The sequence below is a fragment of the Lepisma saccharinum genome, chromosome 3 (assembly GCF_977018435.1).
Source record: "Lepisma saccharinum chromosome 3, izLepSacc3.1, whole genome shotgun sequence".
NCBI lineage: Eukaryota > Metazoa > Arthropoda > Insecta > Zygentoma > Lepismatidae > Lepisma > Lepisma saccharinum.
This window is the reverse complement of record NC_139231.1, coordinates 102,833,689-102,856,954: the sequence shown is the minus strand read 5'-3', so window position 1 is coordinate 102,856,954 and position 23,266 is coordinate 102,833,689. Positions and strand designations below refer to the sequence as shown.

At 38.1% G+C, this 23,266-nt stretch overlaps 2 protein-coding genes and 1 non-coding gene across 3 annotated transcripts in view; 2 read left to right on the top strand and 1 right to left on the bottom strand.

Annotated features, from left to right (window-relative positions):
• Orp8 (Oxysterol-binding protein-related protein 8) overlaps positions 1-16,048 on the bottom strand; it is a 101,375-nt gene extending 85,327 nt beyond the window's left edge. The window contains 2 exon segments of the mRNA XM_083119058.1: positions 2,761-2,874; positions 15,730-16,048. Of these exon segments, the coding sequence (XP_082975184.1) occupies positions 2,761-2,874; positions 15,730-15,760 (145 nt within the window). The 5' untranslated portion in view covers positions 15,761-16,048.
• Positions 13,907-13,977, top strand: TRNAS-GGA (transfer RNA serine (anticodon GGA)). The gene has a single exon. It is a non-coding gene; the product is annotated as a tRNA-Ser (tRNA).
• Positions 16,049-16,668: 620 nt separating the features above from the next.
• HERC2 (E3 ubiquitin-protein ligase HERC2) overlaps positions 16,669-23,266 on the top strand; it is a 186,885-nt gene continuing 180,287 nt past the window's right edge. The window contains exons 1-2 of the mRNA XM_083119057.1: positions 16,669-16,943; positions 22,525-22,743. Of these exons, the coding sequence (XP_082975183.1) occupies positions 22,542-22,743 (202 nt within the window). The 5' untranslated portion in view covers positions 16,669-16,943; positions 22,525-22,541. The remainder of the gene's footprint in view (positions 16,944-22,524; positions 22,744-23,266) is intronic.

The following is a 23,266-nucleotide window of genomic DNA, read 5'->3' as shown; positions in this document are numbered from 1 at the left end:
ATTTAACTTCCTACTTTCAAAAACTTTACTGCAAAGGACATGCTGGTAAATGTTAACACATTATACTATTTTATTGTAGAGAAATGAATTAAACAATGTTCATTTGAAGCTCTGGTTTCTTATAATAATTTCATATCTTATAACTGTCTCATTCTCATGAATATGTAGAAACTGTTTCTGTACCAGTGCAAGATATCTAAGAATTCTTAGAGCATTTTTACTTTTGTCATGTTGAAAATGACATTGTCTTTCTGTTGAACTATGATGTACATTGAAATTGGTTAAATATCGGCATCAGAACTGATTCAAAAAATTAATGGCGAGTACTCAGAAACTTTAAATTTCATTCTTCAGCATATCACTACAAACCGAACACACAACACCACACAGAATTATCCTGGCGGTAGGTCACGACTCTAGTCCCATTAATCTGTACTAATAGGGATTCCAGAGTGTAAATGTGGCTGACATTTCACTACATTCTAAAAATATTGCCTTGCACCCCTGTGTGGGACTGTTCATTTGGCAATACAAGCAATAGGGCCCTCCATTATGATGTGCATATTTCACGGTGGTTATGGTAGGATTGTAAATGATAAGCTGTTGATTGTGCACTTACAACACAAATTGCATGATTAAAGAATATAAGTACAAAGTCTTGATTATCTTCTCTCTACTTTAATCTCAATCTTCTTGAGATTGTTGTGCCCCTCTTAATGCAACCTGAAAGCAATGCATCCGAACCACTGTGCCACGTGCTTCCACCAGGTATCAAACCTGGGACCCCTCGACTACAAGGTGGCTATGTTACCACTATGCCATCATGGAGGACCTCAAGGATGAAAGGCAATGCATATATATGTGTGATGGAATCTTGATCTTTGCATTTTTTCAGATAGTAATTTACTTAACCCCTCAAATCTAAATAAAATGTTATGTTACAATGCTTTCTCACACTATAAAATTTTTGTATTATTTTACATTTAAAATTATCGAAAATTAATAATCAAGATTTCAATATACCTAATATAAATTCCATTGAAAGTATCTTCATAAATCTTTAGTAACTTAAAAGTTTGATACAATGTGAGAAGATGTCTTGTGCAGAAAAGTTCACAGTCTTACCTGTCAAAAATAAGGATAAAAGTACAGCACACAACACAGTACAAAAATCTCAGATGCAATATTCACAAACGTTGAAATATATACTGTGATGCATGTAATTATCCTGTACTGTATCCTGATTTATCACCAAAAAATCTAAAGAAATTCAAATTGTGCAGAAAGTTCAATACAGTGCTTTCTTTGTGTTTTCTCACTTTTCAACTTTCTGCAGTCATCAAACTAAAAACACATTCAAACTATTCAAACACATTTTTTTTAAAAAAAAAAACCACTCAAACCAGTGTAAAGATCAAATATCCTGTCTTACTTAGACATTTAACCCATATGAGAATACTAAGAACCTACACTATGACAATACCAAACAGCATTTAAACAATGTTATAATGGTATGAAGGTTCTGAGTCATCTGGTTTTATGAAGAAAAGTACATATTCACTTTCTCGCCACACCTTTCATCGGATGTAAACTTTATTCCTGAGAATCATTTGGCATATTACGTTGTTACACAGAAATTTATATGGTTTTAATACTGATTAACCACTGTACATAAGGTGCACTCTCAAAAACAAATCCAGGGGTCCCGAGTTCGATACCTGGTGGAGACACATAGTGGTTTGGATCCTCTTAAAACTGTGGGTCCAGTCCCGATTAGCCTTGCTGTGCATAAAGTGGACTTAGAACACTAATTAATAAAAAATAAATCTTTGGTTCAATACAGTGAATATCATTATGAACAATTTGCTGTCTTGGGGTGCTGGTCACGAATGAATTTAGTAATTTCTATGAATTGGGAGAAAAAGAATTGTAATGCTGGTATTGATGAGTTGATTGAACTCTCCTAATGACCATTTATTCTGAAATATTAGTATGAAAAGATTTGTGTTATTTCCTGGTACACAATAGAAAGAGCTTATCTCTCTTTTCTTATCACATGAATGAAGTGCTTCACAGTACTGTCCAATAGTATGAAACGTCATTCACCTGAACAATGGAATGGATAGAAAAACAAAAATAATCTACTGATATTGTATGTATTTGCAAACCACTTGACTCAAAAATAAGAGCACTTTAAAAAAATAATTTCCTTTAATCATTTCCATTTGTATGAACCTGTATTTTCTCTTTCTCTAGTCTCAAAATTGCTAGCAGAATTGGGGCTGTGCACATATACTTAACCACACTGTAGTTCATCCTTGGAAGAAAGGCAACATTTACACTACACAGACTGTAAAAGATCTAACGTAACTTTCAAATTCATACACAACAATAGAGGGAACCGGAAACCAGCAAAAATATATTCTAAAAAAAATGCACAAGGGGGATTAGTAAGCATAATACATTCAGGAAAATTACCCACAGCTCAAGGAACACAGTACAGAAAACTTGGAATAGCAGATCCAAACCTCTGGATAAAAATAAACATTTTACTCAAGCACATTTATAGGGTAAACATCAATCCAGCTGTCTGCTAGAAAGACACCTTTTAGCACATTTTAAACAAGCACAAATAACTGATCCCATTCCATCATTCCATTTTCCTCCTTTTAAATGTATTATGCATGCAACCAATAATATATAATATAAATCATACAAGACATAAGAATCTTACAAAAAATATACAAATTTATTTTTTACCTGTCTTGTTAGGGGTATTCGGTAAAGCAGCAATCTTCGAATCCCCTATTGAGGGAGAAGTTCCTGCCTCTTTTTTGTTGTCAAATGAGGATGGTTGACTGGAAGAACTTCCGACTGAAATAAACAAAAGGACTGAAGTATATCAAAAAGCCTTCGAGTGAGTCACCGAAATCAATACACAATTAGATTCCTTTTTCAAGTCACACAAAATTATTACATACAGGGGGGTCTAAAAAAATGTACTCACTGTTTGATATCTTCTGACAAAATTGACTTGTGGGTACAATTTTTGGCACTGAGAGAGAGTTATGTTAGATGTTCAAAATGACCACCAGCAACTTGTAAACAACTCCGATGGCGCCGAACTGCAGACCGTACTACGGCTGTCAGTGTATCTGGCATAATGGCAGCACATGATACTATTTTTTTTCACGTAGCTTGTTGAGTGTAATTGGTTTTTGTCGATACACATCATCCTTGACGCTCCCCTACAGATAGAAGTCCAGTGGTGTCAAATCAAGGGACCGAGGTGGGTACTCAATAGCACCGCATCAACCTATCCACCGTCCGGGGAGAGTGTCATCCAGGTACGACCTGACATCGCGATGGTAGTGAGGCGGGGCTCCATCTTGCTGCAGGTAAAACATTTCATCGCCAAATAGGGTTCGGATGGCAAGCAAAATCCTTGACTGAAGCATTTCGAGATACACCTCACCGGTTATGGTACCCTCGAAGAAGAAGGTAACAATCAAACCACGCGATGACAGACCACACCACACGTTAAGCCCCGGTAGATTCACCGCCTTCTTCACATAAACGTGAGGATTGACGGGCGACCAGTAGACACAATTGTGGCGGTTCACAGACAGTACCGTTAAGTTTGAATTGCGCCTCGTCAGACCCAGGCACATATCCAGGAATTCCTTTCGGGGGGGGGGGGGGGGGGCTCAACACCATTTTTTTAAGGGGTATAGTAAGAACCTCACAATTGTGCGTTTAAGACCAGAGGTGGCAATTGGGTTCCAAAACGGTGGGGGGGGGGGGGTGCAGAGGGCGTTGCAAGGAAAGTTTACTTTCTTTTGGTAGCCAAGGCTTACCATTAAGAGGTCATAATGTTGAGGCAAAAAAAATAAAAAATGGGGAACAACTATCTCTTAAATCCTTGCCACTGTAAGGCTGTCATTTTAATCAGAACATGAAATCGGAACATTTTTTACCACTCGACTCCTCTGTTTCCATGCATTAATATTGTGTGCCGGAACCATCTCAGTATGTGTGTTTGTCCATTTCATCTCATCAGACATAAAAACATCTATGGTGTCTGAGTGTTTTGACTAAGCTGTTACACATGCACGGGATGGACAATCCACTCGACAACGCGAGATTCAAATTTTGGGCTGCGAACTGGACGCAGACAGCTCTCGAATATTTCTCTCTGATTCGAGCCTGAACACCACTAACGTGTCTTGTCCTCCCATTTTTCAGCTCTTATAAAAGCCGAAACCCACCAAATTGTTCACATTCAGGCCTTAGCACTCACAAGTGTTCAAAAATGCCTGTCAGCTTCCGCTGTCTTGCCATATATCGGCACGAAACAAAGGAAGTCTTCTTGAATACAGGTGGATCACGAAACAATTAATGCACAGTGAAAACCCCTCCGTTCCCAACACATCTAATGTTTCGTCTCCCAGTATGATGAAATGCTTACTCCAGTGACGTGCCCAAGGGAGGTTTGGTGAGGTAATAACCCCATTTGACCCAGTATTCCCCCTCTCCCTTCCCAAAATCCTGGGCACGCCTCTCTTTATCTCGGACATTTTTTTAAAATCAACTCACCAGAAGTTTTTATCATCGTATTGGAGATTGAAGTAAGATGCATTCTTCCTGCAGGTTTGGATATGATCCTTTAGGGTGCTGTCGTCTGCCTGCCTTCACAGCTAACCTTAACAAGACCCTAATTTTCCATCCTTGTGACTTGGATTTCAAGACTTAGGAAGGTTTCAGACCAAAGGGACATGCGATACATGTCGATTGGAATGGGCCAATCAACAGCAACGTTTCACACCGTAGCGACACAAAAGGCTGCACAAACCTAATTTCGATTTGTGAAATCCTCAGGCGACAGGATGTGAAATCTCCCTTATTAGGCCACTGTCATTGTCACCTCGAAGTAGTAGCTCTTGTTGACCACAGAAAAAATTATCCTCAACCGGTGATAATGATCCTCAGTTTTCTTCTCTCTCCTATATTTTCTGTGCTTGTTACGATTTGATATACACAGGACATGTACTATGTAGATATTTTAACGAAAAATCGGTTGAAGTCAAGGATGGCTCAGTTGGTAGAGCCCTGATTTGGGTCCTGGTAGAGCCTGCAATTTCCGCCTAAAATGTCTACATATGCAACATCTTCTTGCTTTCTTTTCTCGACATTCATAAAATTTTCTGCTGTCTCTTTATGGTAGTTAAGTGTTTAAATGTGTTTCGAACCCAGTAGGCTTAAACAAAAGTATTTTTTATACCATGAAATTCTCGGACTGCATATACGAAATTTAGTTCTGGCAAAACTAAATCATCACTCAAAACTTTGCTTTTCAGTTGATCTATGCAGTTTATTTCTGTTTTAATAAACCACTAAAATATCCGGTACTGCTGAAATATTCACTTTAGAGAGAGACCTTTGATCTCTTCGGCCCTCGAACCGAACTAGCACTACACTGAGGCCCCGGAATGTCTGCTGTCGTCAATGTCTTCATTTTCGAATCACTATATCTTATAAAGCAATCAGAGGACGCTGACTGATCTGATCACCAACGACTGTATGAATTGTCACACTTACCTCTGAAATCTCATTAACCGATTCTTTGTACGGATCAACAGAAAAATTGAATCCGCGTATTTATATGCACATTATATTCTAGAACGTTCCGCAGATAAAACGATTCGTTAATATCGCCAGTAGTTGACTCCTTCTCTCATTCAAGAACATACCCCTTCCCGCCTTCCAGAGATTAGAAATTACAACGAATCGCCTTAAGTGTGGCGCTACCTTTGTTGTGCAGCTTCCAAATGCTGACAAGTATCTACATAGTGCTCAAGTGCACTGCGAGAACACCGAAAGCACAAGAAAAGTGTACGTGCAATATTATCAACAACAGGGTTATAGAACATTCTCCGTCTTGCCTCGATAATTGTCTATCTCCTTAAATCATGGTCACATTATTCAAAAAGCCAAAATATCTAGTGTAAAATAAAAAAAATTCCGGGGGGGGGGGGGGCTCGAGCCACCTCAACCCCAGCTTGGATACGTGCTATTAAAAATAACAGGGTTATAGAACATTCTCCATCTTGTCTCGATAATTATTTCTCCCAAATTATCATCACATTATTCAAGAAGAAAAAATCATAGTTTTATCTAGTGTAAACAGAAAAAAATCCTGAAGGGGGGCTCAAGCCTCCTGATTCCCACCTTGGATACGTGCTATTGACAATAATAGGGTTATAGAACACTCTCCGTCTTGTCTCGATAATTATTTCTCTCCTTACATTATTTTCACATTATTTAAGAAGCCAAAAACCTAATTTTATCTAGTGTAAATTGAAAAATTTCCTGAGGGAGGGGGGGGGCTCGAGCCATTAACTATAACAGGGGTATAAAAAATGCTCCGTCTTGCCTCGATAATTATTTCTCTCCTTACATTATTTTCACATTATTTAAGAAGCCAAAAACCTAATTTTATCTAATGAAAACTGAGAAATTTCCTGGGTAGAGGGTCTAGCCCCCTGTGTCCCATCTTGGATACGTGCTATTATCAATAACAGGATTACAGAACATTCTCCGTCTTGCCTCGATAATTATTTCTCTCCTTAAATTATTGTCACATTATTTTATTTCACACCACAAGAAATCAAAAACCTCTTTTTATCTAGTGTAAACCATAAACTTCGGGGGGGGGGGGGTCGAGCCCCCTAAGCCCCCCCCCTCTGGATACGTGCCTGGTCAGACCACACAACTGTCCCTGCAAATTCCTCATCCCCACGAACCATTCACAGTATTCGACCCTACGATCCAGATCGTCCTCGTTGATCACGTGTAGCAGTTTTGGAATGAACACTTTCCACTGTGCACCCTTCAGAAGGCGTCTTGTGCTAGACCCGCTGACCCCACTTTCGCTCGCTCCCTGGTTCACTGATTTTTGCAACACAGCAGCACTGGACTCTGGACTTGTAGCTGTTTGTGGTCGAACGGATCTTGCCTTGTGCACATCATGAACAGTTCCGTCGGATTCGAACTTATCACGAATACGGGCTATTGTTCGTCGTGTTGGAGGCCGTGTTCCAAACTCATTCTGGTTGAACCTCTTGAATGTTCTCGTACTTCCAGAACCATTTCAATACAGTCTTGCGTTCCACAAATGATAACCGTACCGCAGCCATTGTTGCTACTCGACTGTCTTCCGCAAATTGCCAGCGCCACCTACCTGCGACAAATTAAACAGTTACACTACACGTCCACATGAGATTAGTACGTGTAAGTCTGTTTGTTTCGAAATTATTGCATTACAAACAGTGAGTACATTTTTTTGGACCCCTCGGTATTTGTTAAACTGAATTTCAAAATGTGCTTGTCTTTTGAGTTTCCATAAAAAGAATTGAACTTTCAAAAATGGACAGACATCAGGCGATATTCTATTGACAATGTAACATATTGTGCACCGAAAGACTTCTGGGAGACTGGGACAAAATGGATTCTGAGGGCCCATAGTCACTATCCCGTAAATATGATTCAATCCCAAACAAGGGTCATAATTCCAGTGATAAGCACAACAGCTCAAACCCTCAAACTTATGGATGCCTGAAGTGGGGAGGGTAGGGGTGTCTCTGAGTGGTTTCATGTGGCACTTTTGATCATGTCATTATGTTGTTCTCAATGTTATGTAATATGAATGAAATGATGACAATTATTTATTATGCATTGCTACATGAAAATGGCTGCTTAAGACTACTTCATGCCAGAAGTCTGGCTATGTTAGCATCCTCTTTTTTTCTCTCTTCTAGTACGTAATGAATATCTGATTATGTATTCTTCAATATTCAAATGCTTTTCTGTTTCTACCATATAACTTGGGTAATCCTATTAAACACTGCACTTTGAGAATTCACCAACATTGTTGGAAATTTTCTTAAATAAAACCTCTACACCATGTTATACATTATAGACAAATACGCCAAAAAGAACTAATGAAATCATTCCATTCTTGCTATCTACTTGTCTTGCGATGACTACGTAAAAATGTCACGCTTCGCCACTGATGTTGGCCAGGGAAGTGGGAACCGTCAAAACGACCAATTTAGCATGATAAGAAACTCAGCAGCCTGTAGAATGAGGTGTGCATAGTACTTCCTCCCTATACCGTGACTCTTGGTGCCACCACTGTTGTCTGGTTGGTCTGCGGCATATTCCCTACTTTGCACTTCCCTTGCCAGCATTAAGAGTAGACAAGAGCTACAGTATCATTTGAATGCTTATAAGACTTGATTCATTCCAAATTCTGCTATATACTGAAAATATATGGGAATGGGAGCATTGGAGGGCCTTGGTCTCTCTAGAATGTGAATATCAGGAAAAATATAAATGCTTATCAAAGTAAATTAACATAATTTCAATAACAATTACTACAGTGAATTAATAACAGATTGTGAAAGGAACTCCAGAATATTTGGTAACAGTTTCATAGATCGGAGACACATTAAAATCTGATATATTGTGTTCCGCATGGTTCGTACTTACCAATTGTGTATTGCGGAACATAGTTCTAGGAGCCATTATGTTTTTTACACAAAAACAAACACAATTTTTCACATTGTGAGTGCTTTTTTTTATTCCTTTCTTCACTTCCAGAAAACACGGGCACATCTTGACTCACTTTGTGGGTATGCAGTGTATCAACCTTCTGCACCGAAAAATACCACTATCATGTTCGTCACCGGTTGAAAGTATACATTATGCATGGGTAGCTGACTGATAGCCCCATGAACCATCATGTACGGTAGCTGACCGATAGCTCCACAAACCATTTCTGATAAGGTTAGGTTAGGTTTGGTTACGTTAGGCAAGCATAGTAAAAAAAGGGGGGGGTTGAAACACTGACAGGAGCTTACGTCATCAAACGTACGCAGCATCCGGTTGTCGTAGGGCAAGCAAATGAAAACAATGGCAATTTTGAGTCGGTGAGATATTTATCTTGAAAAATACATTATTTCCCGGTGAAATATATTCCACAATGAAAGAAAATACCTCGACAAACGTTGTAAACCTTGGAGAAACTCATTTCCTTAAGTAGTTTCTTGTGTAAAATTGAAGAAATGTGTCTCCGATGTATGAAACTGTTACCAAATATTCAAACTAACCAGTGGCTGATGTGGAGGGACACAACTGTTAAGTAAAGTGCTTGTTTCTCCATTTGGTAACAGTTTCGGCTAGACTCTACTTTACGTCCTTATCTGCATGGTGATTGCTTCTTTGCGTTCGCGGTGCGCGTTCATTGTGCGGCAGCGGGCATCTCTTCGGGTAAGTACCTTTTTCTTTTTACACTTTCTGTTCATGATAAATCCACTAACCACTCACGGGGACGAGGTATGCCTACGAGGTTAGGTTAGCACTCATTTCACCCCTAAATATGTGCTTCATCATCAAAGAAATTCCTCAGTATGTTCAATTACACATATCCGGACATCACTTTTTCTCGATTTACTCCTCCAGGAAATTTTTCCTCGCTTTGGGATTTACGTTGTTGAATTCCTTATAAAATAAGCTTTCCAACGACATATGACAGATATTCCTTAGAAAAAGGACGTAAACTAGAGTCTTACCACAGTTTCATAGATCGGAGACACATTAAAATCGGATATTTTGTTAAATTAGGCACACACAGGAGATGTACTATTTATTTATTGAGAAAATTTCAGATACAGCACAGGTGGCCATTTTACACTGAAATTGTCAACAATGAGAAAGCAATAATTATAGTAAGCATAACAATAAAAAAAATAAAAATAAATAAATAAAAAATAATTAAGAGTAACAAAACAACATAAAAGTGAATAGCAAATGAACAAAAAAATAAGTAAGAGATGGCACTACGTGATATTAATTACAAGTACTTCTTCTGATAGAAGACCGAAAGGCAAACTCTGAAGAAAATATATCAATATTTGAGGGAGATCATTGTATTGTGTCTGTAAAAGAGAGATCTTTTTTGAATTTCTAGTCTAGGTTTTTTTTGTATAAAATAACCTTGTATTGCGAGTTGTGCGCATAGGTACTCTAAAGTGGAATTCCTCAAGGAGTGTGTTGCAGCAGATTTTGCCATTCACAATTTTGTATAAGAAACTGAAATCATTCTGCAAACGTCGCTGATAAGCAGTTTGTAAGTTTAGTAAAGACAAGAGATGCGGAGATGAAAAATTGCGTAATGAGGGAACCCTGTGACGGACTATAGCTAGGAAGAAGTGAAAGACTGAATCGATTCTGGAGAGGTGAGTGGGACATGCCATGGACCAGACGGGAGAGCAGTATTCTATTATTGGGGAGATGAATGATTTGAAGTACAAGGTGAGGGCTGAGATGTCACTAATTTCAGTGAAACGGTAGAGTAAACCTAAGAGACGCATGGCCTTTTTTGTGGTGCATAAAATATGTTCCTCAAATGTGAGCTTTTGGTCGAAAACAATACCTAGGTCTTTGTGAGAGGATACTGCTTTGATGTTATTTGCCAGAGATGGAGAAAGATGACTTTAACAGATTCTTCTTGAGAGAGATAGTGAGAGTAGTACACTTGTCAGGATGTAATGTAAGGTCCCATGTCAGGCACCAGGAAGTAAATGTTGCTATGTCATTCTGAAGAAGATGAGTATCGTCGGAAGTGGAGATTTCTCTGAAAATTTTACAATCATCTGCGAAAAGAAGGTAGTTAATAGAAGGAGTTGTGAGATGGTTGGCAAGGTCGTCAACGAATAATATGAACACCGAATAATATGAACACGAGAGGTCCTAGAACACTACCCTGTGGAACTCCAGAGAGGACAGGAAGAAAGTTAGAAACAGTTCCTGGAAGAACGACGCGTTGTTGGCGATCGCTAAGATAACACTGGTCGACATGGGTTCTGATGTTTGGAAACTAATTGTGGTTTCTGAAACTACATTTGATGCTGATTTCAGAAGTGACCTTGTTTTTGTTGTATCACCCTCAGTTATTTAGAAATCTTCATTGTTGTATAAATCGTAATTCCTGCCCAGAAATTAGAAGTTAATAATATTCCCGATAGATGGCAGTGCACCTCTTATTACATTATATGATTAACAAAATTGCTGAAGACGCCTAGTAACAATGAATGATTCAATAAATTTGTTTCTAAGTTTTGTTATTCGATACCAACTAATGCAAATAGTACAGTTTTTAATTTATTTACAGTGTATAAGGTTACATGATCCGAAAACCTTAGTTAAGTGTATTGTAGATATTATATATGTAAATAGCAGTAGGGAATGCAAAATATTTGATAAAGTTTTCGTCCTTGTCGATAGTTCGTGCTGTGTTGTGTCGAGAGACAATGTCGTCATCGTCCAGGAAGTGTTTGAACTCGCCCCCATGTATTCTGTTACATTTGTGGAAGCTATGTAGTGAAGAGGCAAAGACAACGTATCACCACATTTGTAAGGTCTGCTTACAATATTTTGGTGTTAAAGTAGGTGATCAGGACAAAAACTGGGCCCCGCATGAAGTTTGCAAAACATGTGTGGAAGCTTTGCATTTGTGGAAGTGTGGCAAGAGGAAAGCATTGCCATTTGGAATACCAATGGTATGGTGGGAACCAAAAAATCACATTGATGACTGCTATTTCTGTGCTATAGATGTTAGCGGTTTCAGTGCTAAGAACAAGAGCAATGTGAGCTATCCAAACAACATACAATCGGCCATTAGGCCCGTGCCTCATGGGCCAGATGTACATGTACCTGTACCACGTACGAGTAGTGATAATTGCAGCACTTCAAGTGACACTGAAGTTGAACGTGCACACTATGATGACAGTGACGATTTCTGTCCTGGTACAAGTACAGGCACTCCGCAACCTTTCACACAACATGAACTGAATGATCTCGTAAGAGACCTAAATTTACCAAAGGAGAGTGCCCAACTTGTTGGTTCCCCACTGAGTAAGAAAAACCTGTTGTCTCCAGGAACACATTTCTCATGGTACAGGAATCGAGAGACAGAGCTACTCCCATACTTTACTGAAGACGAAAACCTTGTTTATTGTAAGAACATAAGGAAAGTCATAGAATTGTATGGTATTTCTTACAATGTAAGTGAATGGAGACTTTTCATTGATGCATCATAGACTAGTCTGAAGGGTGTTCTGTTAAATAACTAATGTGTTCTCATCGATTCCAGTTGCATATTCTGTGTCGCTTAAGGAAACTTATGAAATTTTGAGGTTCATGCTACTGAAAGTGAAATATGAAGAACATGGTTGGTTTGTCTGTGGAGATTTCAAAGTGATAGCTTTGTTGTTGGGTCTCCAGGCTGGGAACACAAAATTCCCCTGCTTCTTGTGCGAATGGGACAGTCGGGACAGGGAGAATCATTGGAAAGTGAAAACGTGGCCACGTAGAGAATCTCTCTCTCCAGGGAAGAAGAATGTGACACAACGGCAATTAATTCAGTCGTCTAAAATACTGCTTCGTTGCATATTAAGTTAGGGATAATGAAACAGTTTGTGAAAGCGTTAGACAAATACGGCGAATGCTTTAAATACATTGCCAGGAAATTTTCATCCGTCACTGAGGGTAAGCTCAAAGAGGGTATTTTTGTTGGCCCTCAGATACGGAAACTGATGTTGGATGCAGATTTTGAAGAAATAATGACTGCTACGGAAAGGGATGCCTGGGTAAGTTTCAAAATGGTGGTTGCCCATTTTCTGGGCAATGAAAAACACGTTAACTATGAACATTTTGTGAAAAATCTGCTAAGGAATTTATGTAAACTTGGTTGTAAAATGAGCCTCAAATTGCATTTCCTTAACTCACATCTAGATTTCTTTCCGAGTAATCTCGGACACTTCAGCAAGGAGCACGGGGAAAGATTTCACAAGGACATAGCAGAGATGGAACGGAGATACCAGAGACGATGGAATGTTTCCATGATGGCAGATTTTTGTTGGATGTTAAAAAGAGATGTTCCCACTTCGGGTGTCGGGGAAGGCAGAAAGTCAAAAAGAATGAAGTTTGATCCTGAGTCTCAGTAATTCGAACTGCACTATGTTATATCTCTTTCTAGACATGTGTAAATGAAAATGTACATGAATATAGTATATAATATAGATTTTACAATCTCAATATATGTCCCACTGATTACTATATTTGCAAAAATTATTTATTCTATGTGTCTAATATGATTATATAAACCCCAAATGATCCCAATAATACCATAATAGACCCCTATATGTTATTCAGTTTTCACGATTTGTGAAAAATTGTGACGTGATGGAGCAAAACGGTTTTCAAATTTGAATTCAGCATGAAAAATTCTTTCAGAGTCACCTATTCATTTCAAAACATCGTTCAACTTTTGAAAAAATGTCGACCAGTGTAATCTGTGAGAAGGGTGAGAAATTTGCCATGAATGTTGAATCTATTGCATAATTTGTGAATCAGAAGACGATGACTAACAGTATCAAAGTATATTACATCTAATTGTGAATTATTTGAAATGCATTTCATAGCATGTGAGAGTAGATTTTTAGCGAAAAATGCAGGCTCGACTAGGACTCGAACCCGGGTCTCTGGCAATCCGTGCCATTGCTCTACCACTGAGCTACTGAGCCGGCCTGGCTTCTCCTGCATTTTTGCTAGCGCTGTTGTACCTGTGTGAAATCGTCTCTGCAAGTGCTGCTGCAACGGGATCTGTTGCCTTTGAAACACTATAGACGTCAACGTTGCCTGGATCCTCCCAGCGTAGAGATGCCATTGACAACGTCGACGTCTATAGTGATTCAAAGGCAACAGATCCCGTTGCAGTAGCACTTGCAGAGACGATTTCACACAGATAAAACAGCGCTAGCGAAAATGCAGGGCAAGCCAGGTCGGCTCGGTAGCTCAGTGGTAGAGCAATGGCACGGATTGCCAGAGACCCGGGTTCGAGTCCTGGTCGAGCCTGTATTTTTCGCTAAAAATCTACACGGATATTTTGTGTATCGCATGGTTCATACTTGCCAATTGTGTATTGCGGAACATAGTGCAAGGTGGCATTATGCTTTTTACATGAAAACAAACACTTTTTCTACTAAAATAATGCATTTTTCTAAGTGCTACCGAATGCACGTAACGGTGCGATATTGCTTACTTTGCGAATGATATAGCTTCTTTTGTTTTCGAATATCATTGTTTCCAACCTTCTTCACAGAAAAATACCTACTATCGTGTTCGTTACGTGTGCAAATTGTACATTATGCACGGGTAGCTGACGGATAGCCCCACAAACCATTTCCGATAAGGTTAGGTTAGGCAAGCATAGTTAAAAAAAAAAAAAGGTATTTGAAACACTGACATGATTTCCGGGTCAAATAGATACCACGATGAAAGAAAATACCTTGACTAACGTTGGAAACCTTAGAGAAACTCATTTCCGTAAGTAGTTTCTTCGGAGCGATTTTACAATACCGGGATTTTCTCCATTTTGTTTGAAATTTGGCATACTCACTAAATTAGGGCTCCTAATCACGAATCTGAAGTTAAAATTTGGCGCTAAAGTGTCAAACTTGCAAAATAAGAGGGTCAGTCATCGCAACCGACAATGCACAATTGCTCATTATTTATCACAAGATTTTCCGTTTCGAATACTTAAAGAACGAAATATATATATTCCTGATATTACTACGACCCTAAATTTTTTCAACTATGTTTCCTAACCTAACCACGCACCAATGGTTCGTGGGGCTAGCCATAATTCAGGAATTTCTATATGTGAGTGCCAAATTTTAAGTGCAGATTCATGATTAGGAGACCCAAATTAGTAAGTATCCGAAATTTCAAACAAATTGGAGAAATTCCCTGTATTGTTAAATTATACCTGAATTTCTAACGAAAATAATATATATTTCTTACATTAACGAGTACTTACTGTTGTTCCTTATTTCCAACAAACCATCCACGGGTAGCCCCAAAAACCATTGACGCTAGCCCCACGAACCATCACGGGGACGAGGTATGCCTACTAGGTTAGGTTCCATTAGCACTCCTTTCGTTCAATTTAGCATATACGGACAATACGAGAGCGTATTGTGCTCTCGTGCAGAAAGAAAATGGTGGCAGCAGCAATAGCGCGTCGGAAATAGATTTTCGTAAAAAACCACATGCATTTGCTTTAAAATGGATCAAAACTACATTCCCGAACATCAACAACGCTACAGAAAATGATTTGCGTAAGTACTTTCTCCTGTAAATTTGAAGAAATCCGTCTCCGGTATAGAAAAGTGTTACCCATTTCAGTAAGTACTTTCTCCTGTAAATTTGAAGAAATCCGTCCGGGCGATATCCCATATTTACCCCAAAAAATCCTGCAGATGGAACATTTTAATTACAAAAACGTACAATTTGAACTAGTTTTAAAAAAAATAAGTTGTAAACACTTTATACGACGTGTAAGTTTCAGGAAAGCAGAGTCGAACTTAAAAGGGACCTTACTTCTATCAATCTTGCAATTTTGTTTTTTACAAACGATAATATACTTTACAATGTTGTACCACATAGTGTTCGCATGTCATTGTAATCTAATTGCAACAAATTATCTAGTGCCGTCGATCTTATCAACATGCGCATAAAATCTTACTGCGTATAAATATTGAGGGGAATTTTATTCTGAAGTAAGTCTAAATAACTATTTTTTAAAAATAATGCACAATTACTTACGTGATTTTCGTGCTCTAAGTTCACTCTCCATAGTTACTACCACTGCCTTGCCTCTCAGGCCTTTTTCTGTCTGCTGTACTGATATAAACAAACATCGATCACTGCATCATTGCGGCATTTCAAACGGTTCATAACCAAATACAAATGATTTCACTGGTGTCAATACAGGTTCGACAGCCAGTGAAACAACGTTGAAGACTACACTATTAACTAACATACAACAAATAAGGAAACAAAATGTATCATTTACGAATCGTCCTTGTGCAAAAAAACACGTAATCTGTTAAATCATCACCACTAGCAAAGCAGCTATAGCTGTGCCATCTATCGCCCTTTCTCATAACTAAAGACGGTGAAAGTGTAAATACAAAAAAATATCCTCTTTTATTCCCTACCTACTAAAACGCCTATACGTGGGTAGGCGGTAGGGGAAAGTTGTTTGTTTGCGGTAGGTGCATACTGCACACACCTACCATAAAATTGCTAGTGGCTACTTGATGGTAGGTCTGCGCGGACGAAACTTTTTTGATCGAGATCATTGGCGTATCCAGTGGGGAACGAGGAGCACATCTTTCCCCCTCAATGTTAACGATCTTCAATATTTTCATCCTGTTAATTTTTCTTTTTTACTTTAAGAAAATAAAATAAATGTTTTTCCCTTTTAAAATATCGTTATCGTTTTCTTCCCTGCGAAAGTATTGTTTGTTGGTGAAAGTTTGTCCAACCCCTAGAAAAAAGTCGGAGTACGCCCACTGCCGGAACTGTTATATTTACGGTTATAAAACACTACATAGTTCTATAATATTTTTGTTCCCTGTTCGCAGGAAAAACGGTAGAATATTTCCATAGAATGATATTTCTTTAGCATTCTTGAGTACGCAATATTTATTTCAACTCCAGAAAAAACATTGTCACTAACACCATCATTTAAAAGAGAAAAATACTAGCAGAAAATATTCGCTCAGTTATAATAATTTGATATTAACTTACGCATATTCATGTTGGAACCAACCGCGTTAATTGGCTAACGGTGTGGTTTAGTAATGTATGTAAAATGTATTGCAAAGATCAGACATACAGAACGGACCTTACTTTACTTGTGGTGAAATTTGTAGTGGTCAAGTAGAGACACTTCAGAATGGATACGAACTTATGACAAATCGAGTGTTAGTGGTAAATGAAGAATAAACATTTTTATGAGTGGAAAAGAAAAGGTATGTGCCGGTTCATCTAGTTCGCGATAGCTTCTGTATAGTGATTTGTATGCACTGTAACTGTTGACTTCTGTGATAATAGCCAGTGTCTAGGAAAGCTGTCGAGAAGAACCATCCTTTAGGGTACCCCAAACTGGTCCCGTCACTGTACAGATAATTACTCTCAAAATAAGGGTACTAATTTACTATTCCACAAACAGATTTCTTCATTTTTACACAAGAAACTACTTACGGTAATAAGTTCCTGTATCATTGTCTAACATCTGGAAGGTGTTTTCTGTATGTATCAGCGGAAATTCATGTTTTTTCTTCAAAATTACTTCTCCAACGGACAATAGCCTTTGGCGCGTATACCTTCGTGGATAATCACGAATCGTGCTTGTGTTTTGTTGATGTTCATTGAGATGCAGTGTTTCCAACCAAAATACAAACATGACGTGTCGTGGATGCGTGGTGAAATTCATACCGGGAGCCCCACAAACCATTGACGGATAGCCCCACGAACCATTTCCGGCAAGGTTAAGTTAGGCAAGCATAGTTAAAATTTTGTTCGTAAAGCAATGCAAAGAAGTAAAAAAAAATCGTGAAAAGAAAATTAAATTACATCAGCTTTCTTCACGAGTGTTTTTTGGGTTACAAAGGTTGGAAGCACTGGATACCGAATGAAAACCGACAAAACACAAGCACGATGCGCGATTATCTAGGAAGGTGTATGCGCCATACTGTGTCCTACGCAAGCGAGACAACGCACATAAAGAAGTACTCGTAATGTGAAAAACTGACATTACTTTAATCAAAGAAATGTGAATACACCTTAAAGGATGTTCCGCGAAGCAGATAGGTAAATATGAATGTTAAAAGTGACGAAACGAAAAAGTTACAGGTGTTTGTGAAATAGTAAATTTTTACCAAAATAAGTATTAAAAATGTAGGCATGAGTTTACAATACCGGACCACTCTCCAATTTCTATAAAATTTCACCTACTTACTCACTTCGGTGTCCTGATGATGTATCTGTAGTTCATAATTGGCGGTCACTTGTTAAAATTGTACATTTTCATGTAGAACTTGTAAAATAACCTTGCAATTTACCACAGTCATTGTCCATACACAGCAATTCAGAACCCTCTTTCTTTCGCAATTCGTTAATGGTCTTCCTTTACACACAACAATCTTGCTACCTTGAATATTGACGTCAGACGAGGAATGCCTACCAGGTTAGGTTAGGTTCCATTAGCATAAATACAAAGAGAAATTAATATTTTGGCTAAGAGAACTATACCTTGTCTTGCATAACATGAAAAAGCACTCTTCCGTTACGTCAGAACACTATGTTGCTAAAGTGTTGTGCGATAAGTGACACCCATTCTGGGAAAATGGCGTGTTCCGTTGAGCTACTGTTCTTATGGTAGGATTACGTTACGTTAAGAAAACAGTTTATTTCGTTTTCTCTCGATTTCCTTACTCGACCGCCAATTATTACTTGCAGATTCGTGATTAGGAGTTCACAATTAGTGAGTAGGCGAAATTTCATAGAAATTGGAGGGTGGTCCGGTATTGTAAACTCATTCCAAAATGTAAGCTTCATGTAGATCACAGATTGGATGACTTCACACATTTATTTCAAATTGATTAATGGTGTTACACCTTAATAAAATAGCCATATAGGTTCATTTCTTGGTGAGGGCACTCAGCAGATTTTCAGGTAACACTTTAAACTCTTGTCAAGCCCCAAGTCCAAGGTGTGTTTAAGTGGAAATGCAAAGTCCTGTCATTCTCCAAATTTTCTACAATTTATACTAATTGTAGTTCGTTTGGCCGAGATAGATAAAGTGAGAGTGGATGTATATTTAGTTTAAGATGTGATCTAAACCACCACTCAAACCTGGGATCATCAGAATTTTACCCACCACTTCTGGATTAGCTGAAGCAGAAACTGGAGTTAGTATGCCAGGGAAAGCTGTCCAGAAAACATGTTTTGTCTTGAGGACAATGCAGCATCATGCATCAGCATATTGTTCAAAAACATTTCTGCTTAGGAGATACATTCATCTGGGAAACTTAGTGCTCTTTTTGCGGTCACTACTTTTATCGTAGGCATTTTTACACAGAAAGTAATACAGTACCGGACACCCTAAGTTTATTGGCAATAAATAGAAGATGAGTAGTCAGAACATAAGCTGAAAACAAGAGTATTGTACTTCAAGACATTTTTTTATTAGGAACAGGGAATCATTGGTGAAAAATGGAAACGAGAGTACAAATGAGGTGGCAAGCAAAAAGAAAGTAACATTTGAAGAAAAACAAAAATTGTCATCCAGTACCAGACAGGCAATGTGTTAGCTTATAGATGAGTTGAAAACATAAAGTAAATACCACAGATAACCTAAATGCAGTGGCAAGACACTTTCTTACAGTTTATGATCTTTCTTGCAATGTCACAATTAAAGTAGAAGATGCTTTCCTCATCTGCACATGGACGTGGGCCCAACCATTAGACGAGAGGCATTGCACCCATTCTTCATTGATTGTATCACTCCAAAGATGCATTCTGTTGTTTTTTCTGACCGGAACAGGTGGCATGTAATCTTCATCCTCCCCTTGTAGAAGTACTTGATGTTTTTCCTCATTTCATCTTTTTGGACATGCCTCTGATGCCTGTTATGTTGTTGAGCATGACTGCCTTGATCGCATTGTTCATGATTTCCTAAGTCCACTTTCCTTCATTTCCAGTCATTGTGCTGTGAACATCAACAAGATAGATTATTAGGTCATTTGTTTTGAACTTCTTTTTGTCTGGTACTGTACGATCACCACCTCTTCCGATTTTACATTTTGTGCTTATGATATTGTAAATCCTTTATCAGCTGTTACGAACTAGATGCCTATATATACACTTAAGTATAAAAGTATATCTCCTGTTTATCTCGAACTGAAGGAATATCACCAGGAAAATAACTTTTCACACCCACTTTTCCTAACAACTGCTTCAACCACTCCCCTTCCCCACAAAACTCCAAGCAGATTAGCATGCCCAAACTATGTTGAACATTGTTACACACTCGCAGTGATCAAAACGCTACATTTTAAAAGTATTTTCTCTACAACTACAGCTACTCTTCCAAAATGTAGCTTCGCTACAGCTACAACTACATTTACCAAAAAGTAGCTCGCTACGCTACTCCTGTTCGCTACTTCGCTACTTTTTGCGCTACTTCTGCATAAAAAAATGAAAACAATGATATGGGTATTAAAAAAATCCCCTACTACTGGTAAATAGATTCTGTTATTCATTATAATGATTCCAGTCATTCGATAATTTTGATAGCAATGTTACTTCAGTTAGTTATTTTTACTATAGTTTTTGAGAATACCATACCTATGCAACTTTCATATCAATTCAAATTTGATATATGAATATTGCAAATTAGGGTGTTACCCAAAATACGTAATTATTACAACTATACACAAATAAAATTTTGGTAGGATTACGTATTTATGTTCACATCAACATATTTTTCTTGAGAATAAATATTTCATTTTTTATAGACTGATATGAAGTCAGCATTTTGAATGAAAAGTACCTGGAGCCCTTCGACTACAAAAGGGCCCCAGGTTCGATACCCAGGAGAGGCACATAATGGTTAGGATCCAGTCTCGATCAGATTATCTATGCATAAAATGGACTCAAAACAAAAACTAGGAAAGACGCCAAGTTGGGAGGATGAGATCCTCCTGCTCCTCCATTCTCCTCACTGCTCATCATTCATCACTCTTCCTCGTTCTCACAATTAGCCGAAAGAGGCAGAAAGCGACTATAGATAAGAGAATAATTAAATAAAACATTTATCCTCATTGTCATGGTTGATAGAAGTGGAAGAATAGATGAGGAAGTAAACAGAAGAGGACAAATGAATGGTGGTGGACTATATCAAAGCGTTCGAAGATTAATATGGAATAGGGATGTACCTATGAAATGCACGAAGGTAAGATGTAACACATACTATGTGCCAATAATTACGTATGGAGCAGAGACTTGGACAATGACATAGAGAGACAAAGAAATGATGCAGGCAGTGGAGATGAAATTTTTAAGGAGTATATTGGGGAAGACTAGAAGGGATAGAATAAGGAATTAGGAGATCCGACGGACAGTGGGTGTGGTGAAGCTTCAGGACAGGATAGATCAGGCACAGATGAGATGGTTCGGACACATGAAGAGGATGGATGCAGAAAGACTACCAGTAATATCTTACAATTCACAAGGAGTGGGAATAAGGCCAAGGGGGAGACCAAGATGTCGGTGGAAAGAGCAGATAGTGGAGTGTTAGGAGACAAGATTGGAACACCTTGGAAAGAGAGGAGTTGTGAAAGACCAGGAAAAATGGAGAGGCTTGACTTCTATGCCGACCCAGCCAGAGGCAGGAAACAGCGAAGGATGATGATGATGATGTCATGATTAGCAAAAGTTACAGAAAAGTGACGCAAAAGTAGGAGAAATACATAAATTTGAAAACTATGTATATTAACTAAAGAAAATTGTCGTTTCTGCAGGAAAGTCAATAACTCGTACATACTTTTTGCAATATGATAAAATTATAGAGGAAACTGTCGTGTAAACCTGAGTGTTGTAATTTTAAAATTTGTGAACAAATACTATCGCGAAAATAATTGTAATTCCAGAAACTCTATGATTCTTGTAACAATAATTTCTTGATGGTGAGATCTTATGTACTGACGATGATCAATGCTGTTAACGTACTGAGCCATTTATTACTGGCACTATTCCCTTGTCAGTGCAGTGGAAATTCCATTGCTCGTTTTTGCACTGCAAGTTGTGTTACACAGCAATTAATGACATTTTGGTGTCTCTTTCACCATGAATATCCACAGGATTTGTTCCGGGGGTGACGCAAACAAGGCAATTTTTTCCAGTGGTGCAGCAAACGAGGCATGTTTCTCCCCAAAATAGCGATGCAGCTAAAAAAACGTAGCTGTTAGCAGGAATATATTCATATATGTCAGTTAGTTATCTGGATATCTGAATTCTTCAGAGACTAATTAAATAAATTACGAAGATATCTATAATCTACAATCTAGATAATTTGTAACTCCATGTAATAGACTGTCTTTATGAACCTCGTGCAAAATTAAGGGTTATTGTCGATTTTTTCTGACGCTGTTGCCACATTCAAAATTCACCTCAAAAAGCCGAGAAAAAATGTAGCTGTAGCGAAATTTTCGCTATAACTACAGGAATTTTGTAGCTTCGCTACCGCTACAACTACAATTTTCAAAATGTAGCGTCGCTACAGCTACAGCTACAAATTTTGTAGCTAGCTACAGTAGCAATGCTACAAGTAGCTCGCTACTTCTGACCACTGCACACTCGTCACACTGGTACCTGCCAACTGTTGTGCTCTCTAGCTTCTGAAGCGAGAACTAGCATTGTCCGGTACAGTAAGACTTTCCCTTTTTTTATATATGCCATGGAAGTTTGTCTTCAAATAATTGCTAATTCCATGTTTTATGCCATTTATTTGAAGTTATCTATATGCCTAATGCATTTTTGTCATTCCAGCATAACAATTCACGAAAATGGTTAGAATGAGCCAACAGCTGGACATTGTCCTAAGGACCCAGAGCCGGTTAGATGGGAAGTGGTTGAAGACTGACCTACAGAAAATCTTGAATAGAGATGGACTCTCACAGCTATGGAATGAAATGGTCAAAGATGGGGAACTTACTGGCTCTTTCAGTGATGGACTTCTGAATTCTGTTGGAGTTACTGCACGAAAAGGTAAAAAGAAAGTTTTTAATATTGATGGTATTATTTACACAATTCATTTTTACATGTTGTTTTTTAATCAATCAATCTCTTGTAGAACTCTCATTATAGAATTAGAACACTTATCTAGTTCCAGCAAGTGTTTTGTTCCTATGCCATTGGACTAAGGTTTTCTCCAGCCCTACTTTCTTGCCTTTGCTAACTTATTGTATATTGTTGCCGTTGCTCTTCTTTCTGCAGGCCTTGCTTTAAATGCCTTACTTTCTATTCATTTGCTTTTTAAAATAAATTCTATTGTCCTTTAGGGTTTTTCAATTACAATATGTATGATGAGGTGACTGGTTCAATTATTGGATTATTTGACTAAATTACACATACAACTTTTGTAAATCAATGCGTTTGTTATACTACTAAATTCTTTTCTACTTACTGTCACTGAACTGAACTAATTTGTGCTCCTCTTTTGGCATTCTAATTTCGATCATGCTTAGATTTACATTTCATATTTCATTCAAGGGTATTCAATTTGCTTTGT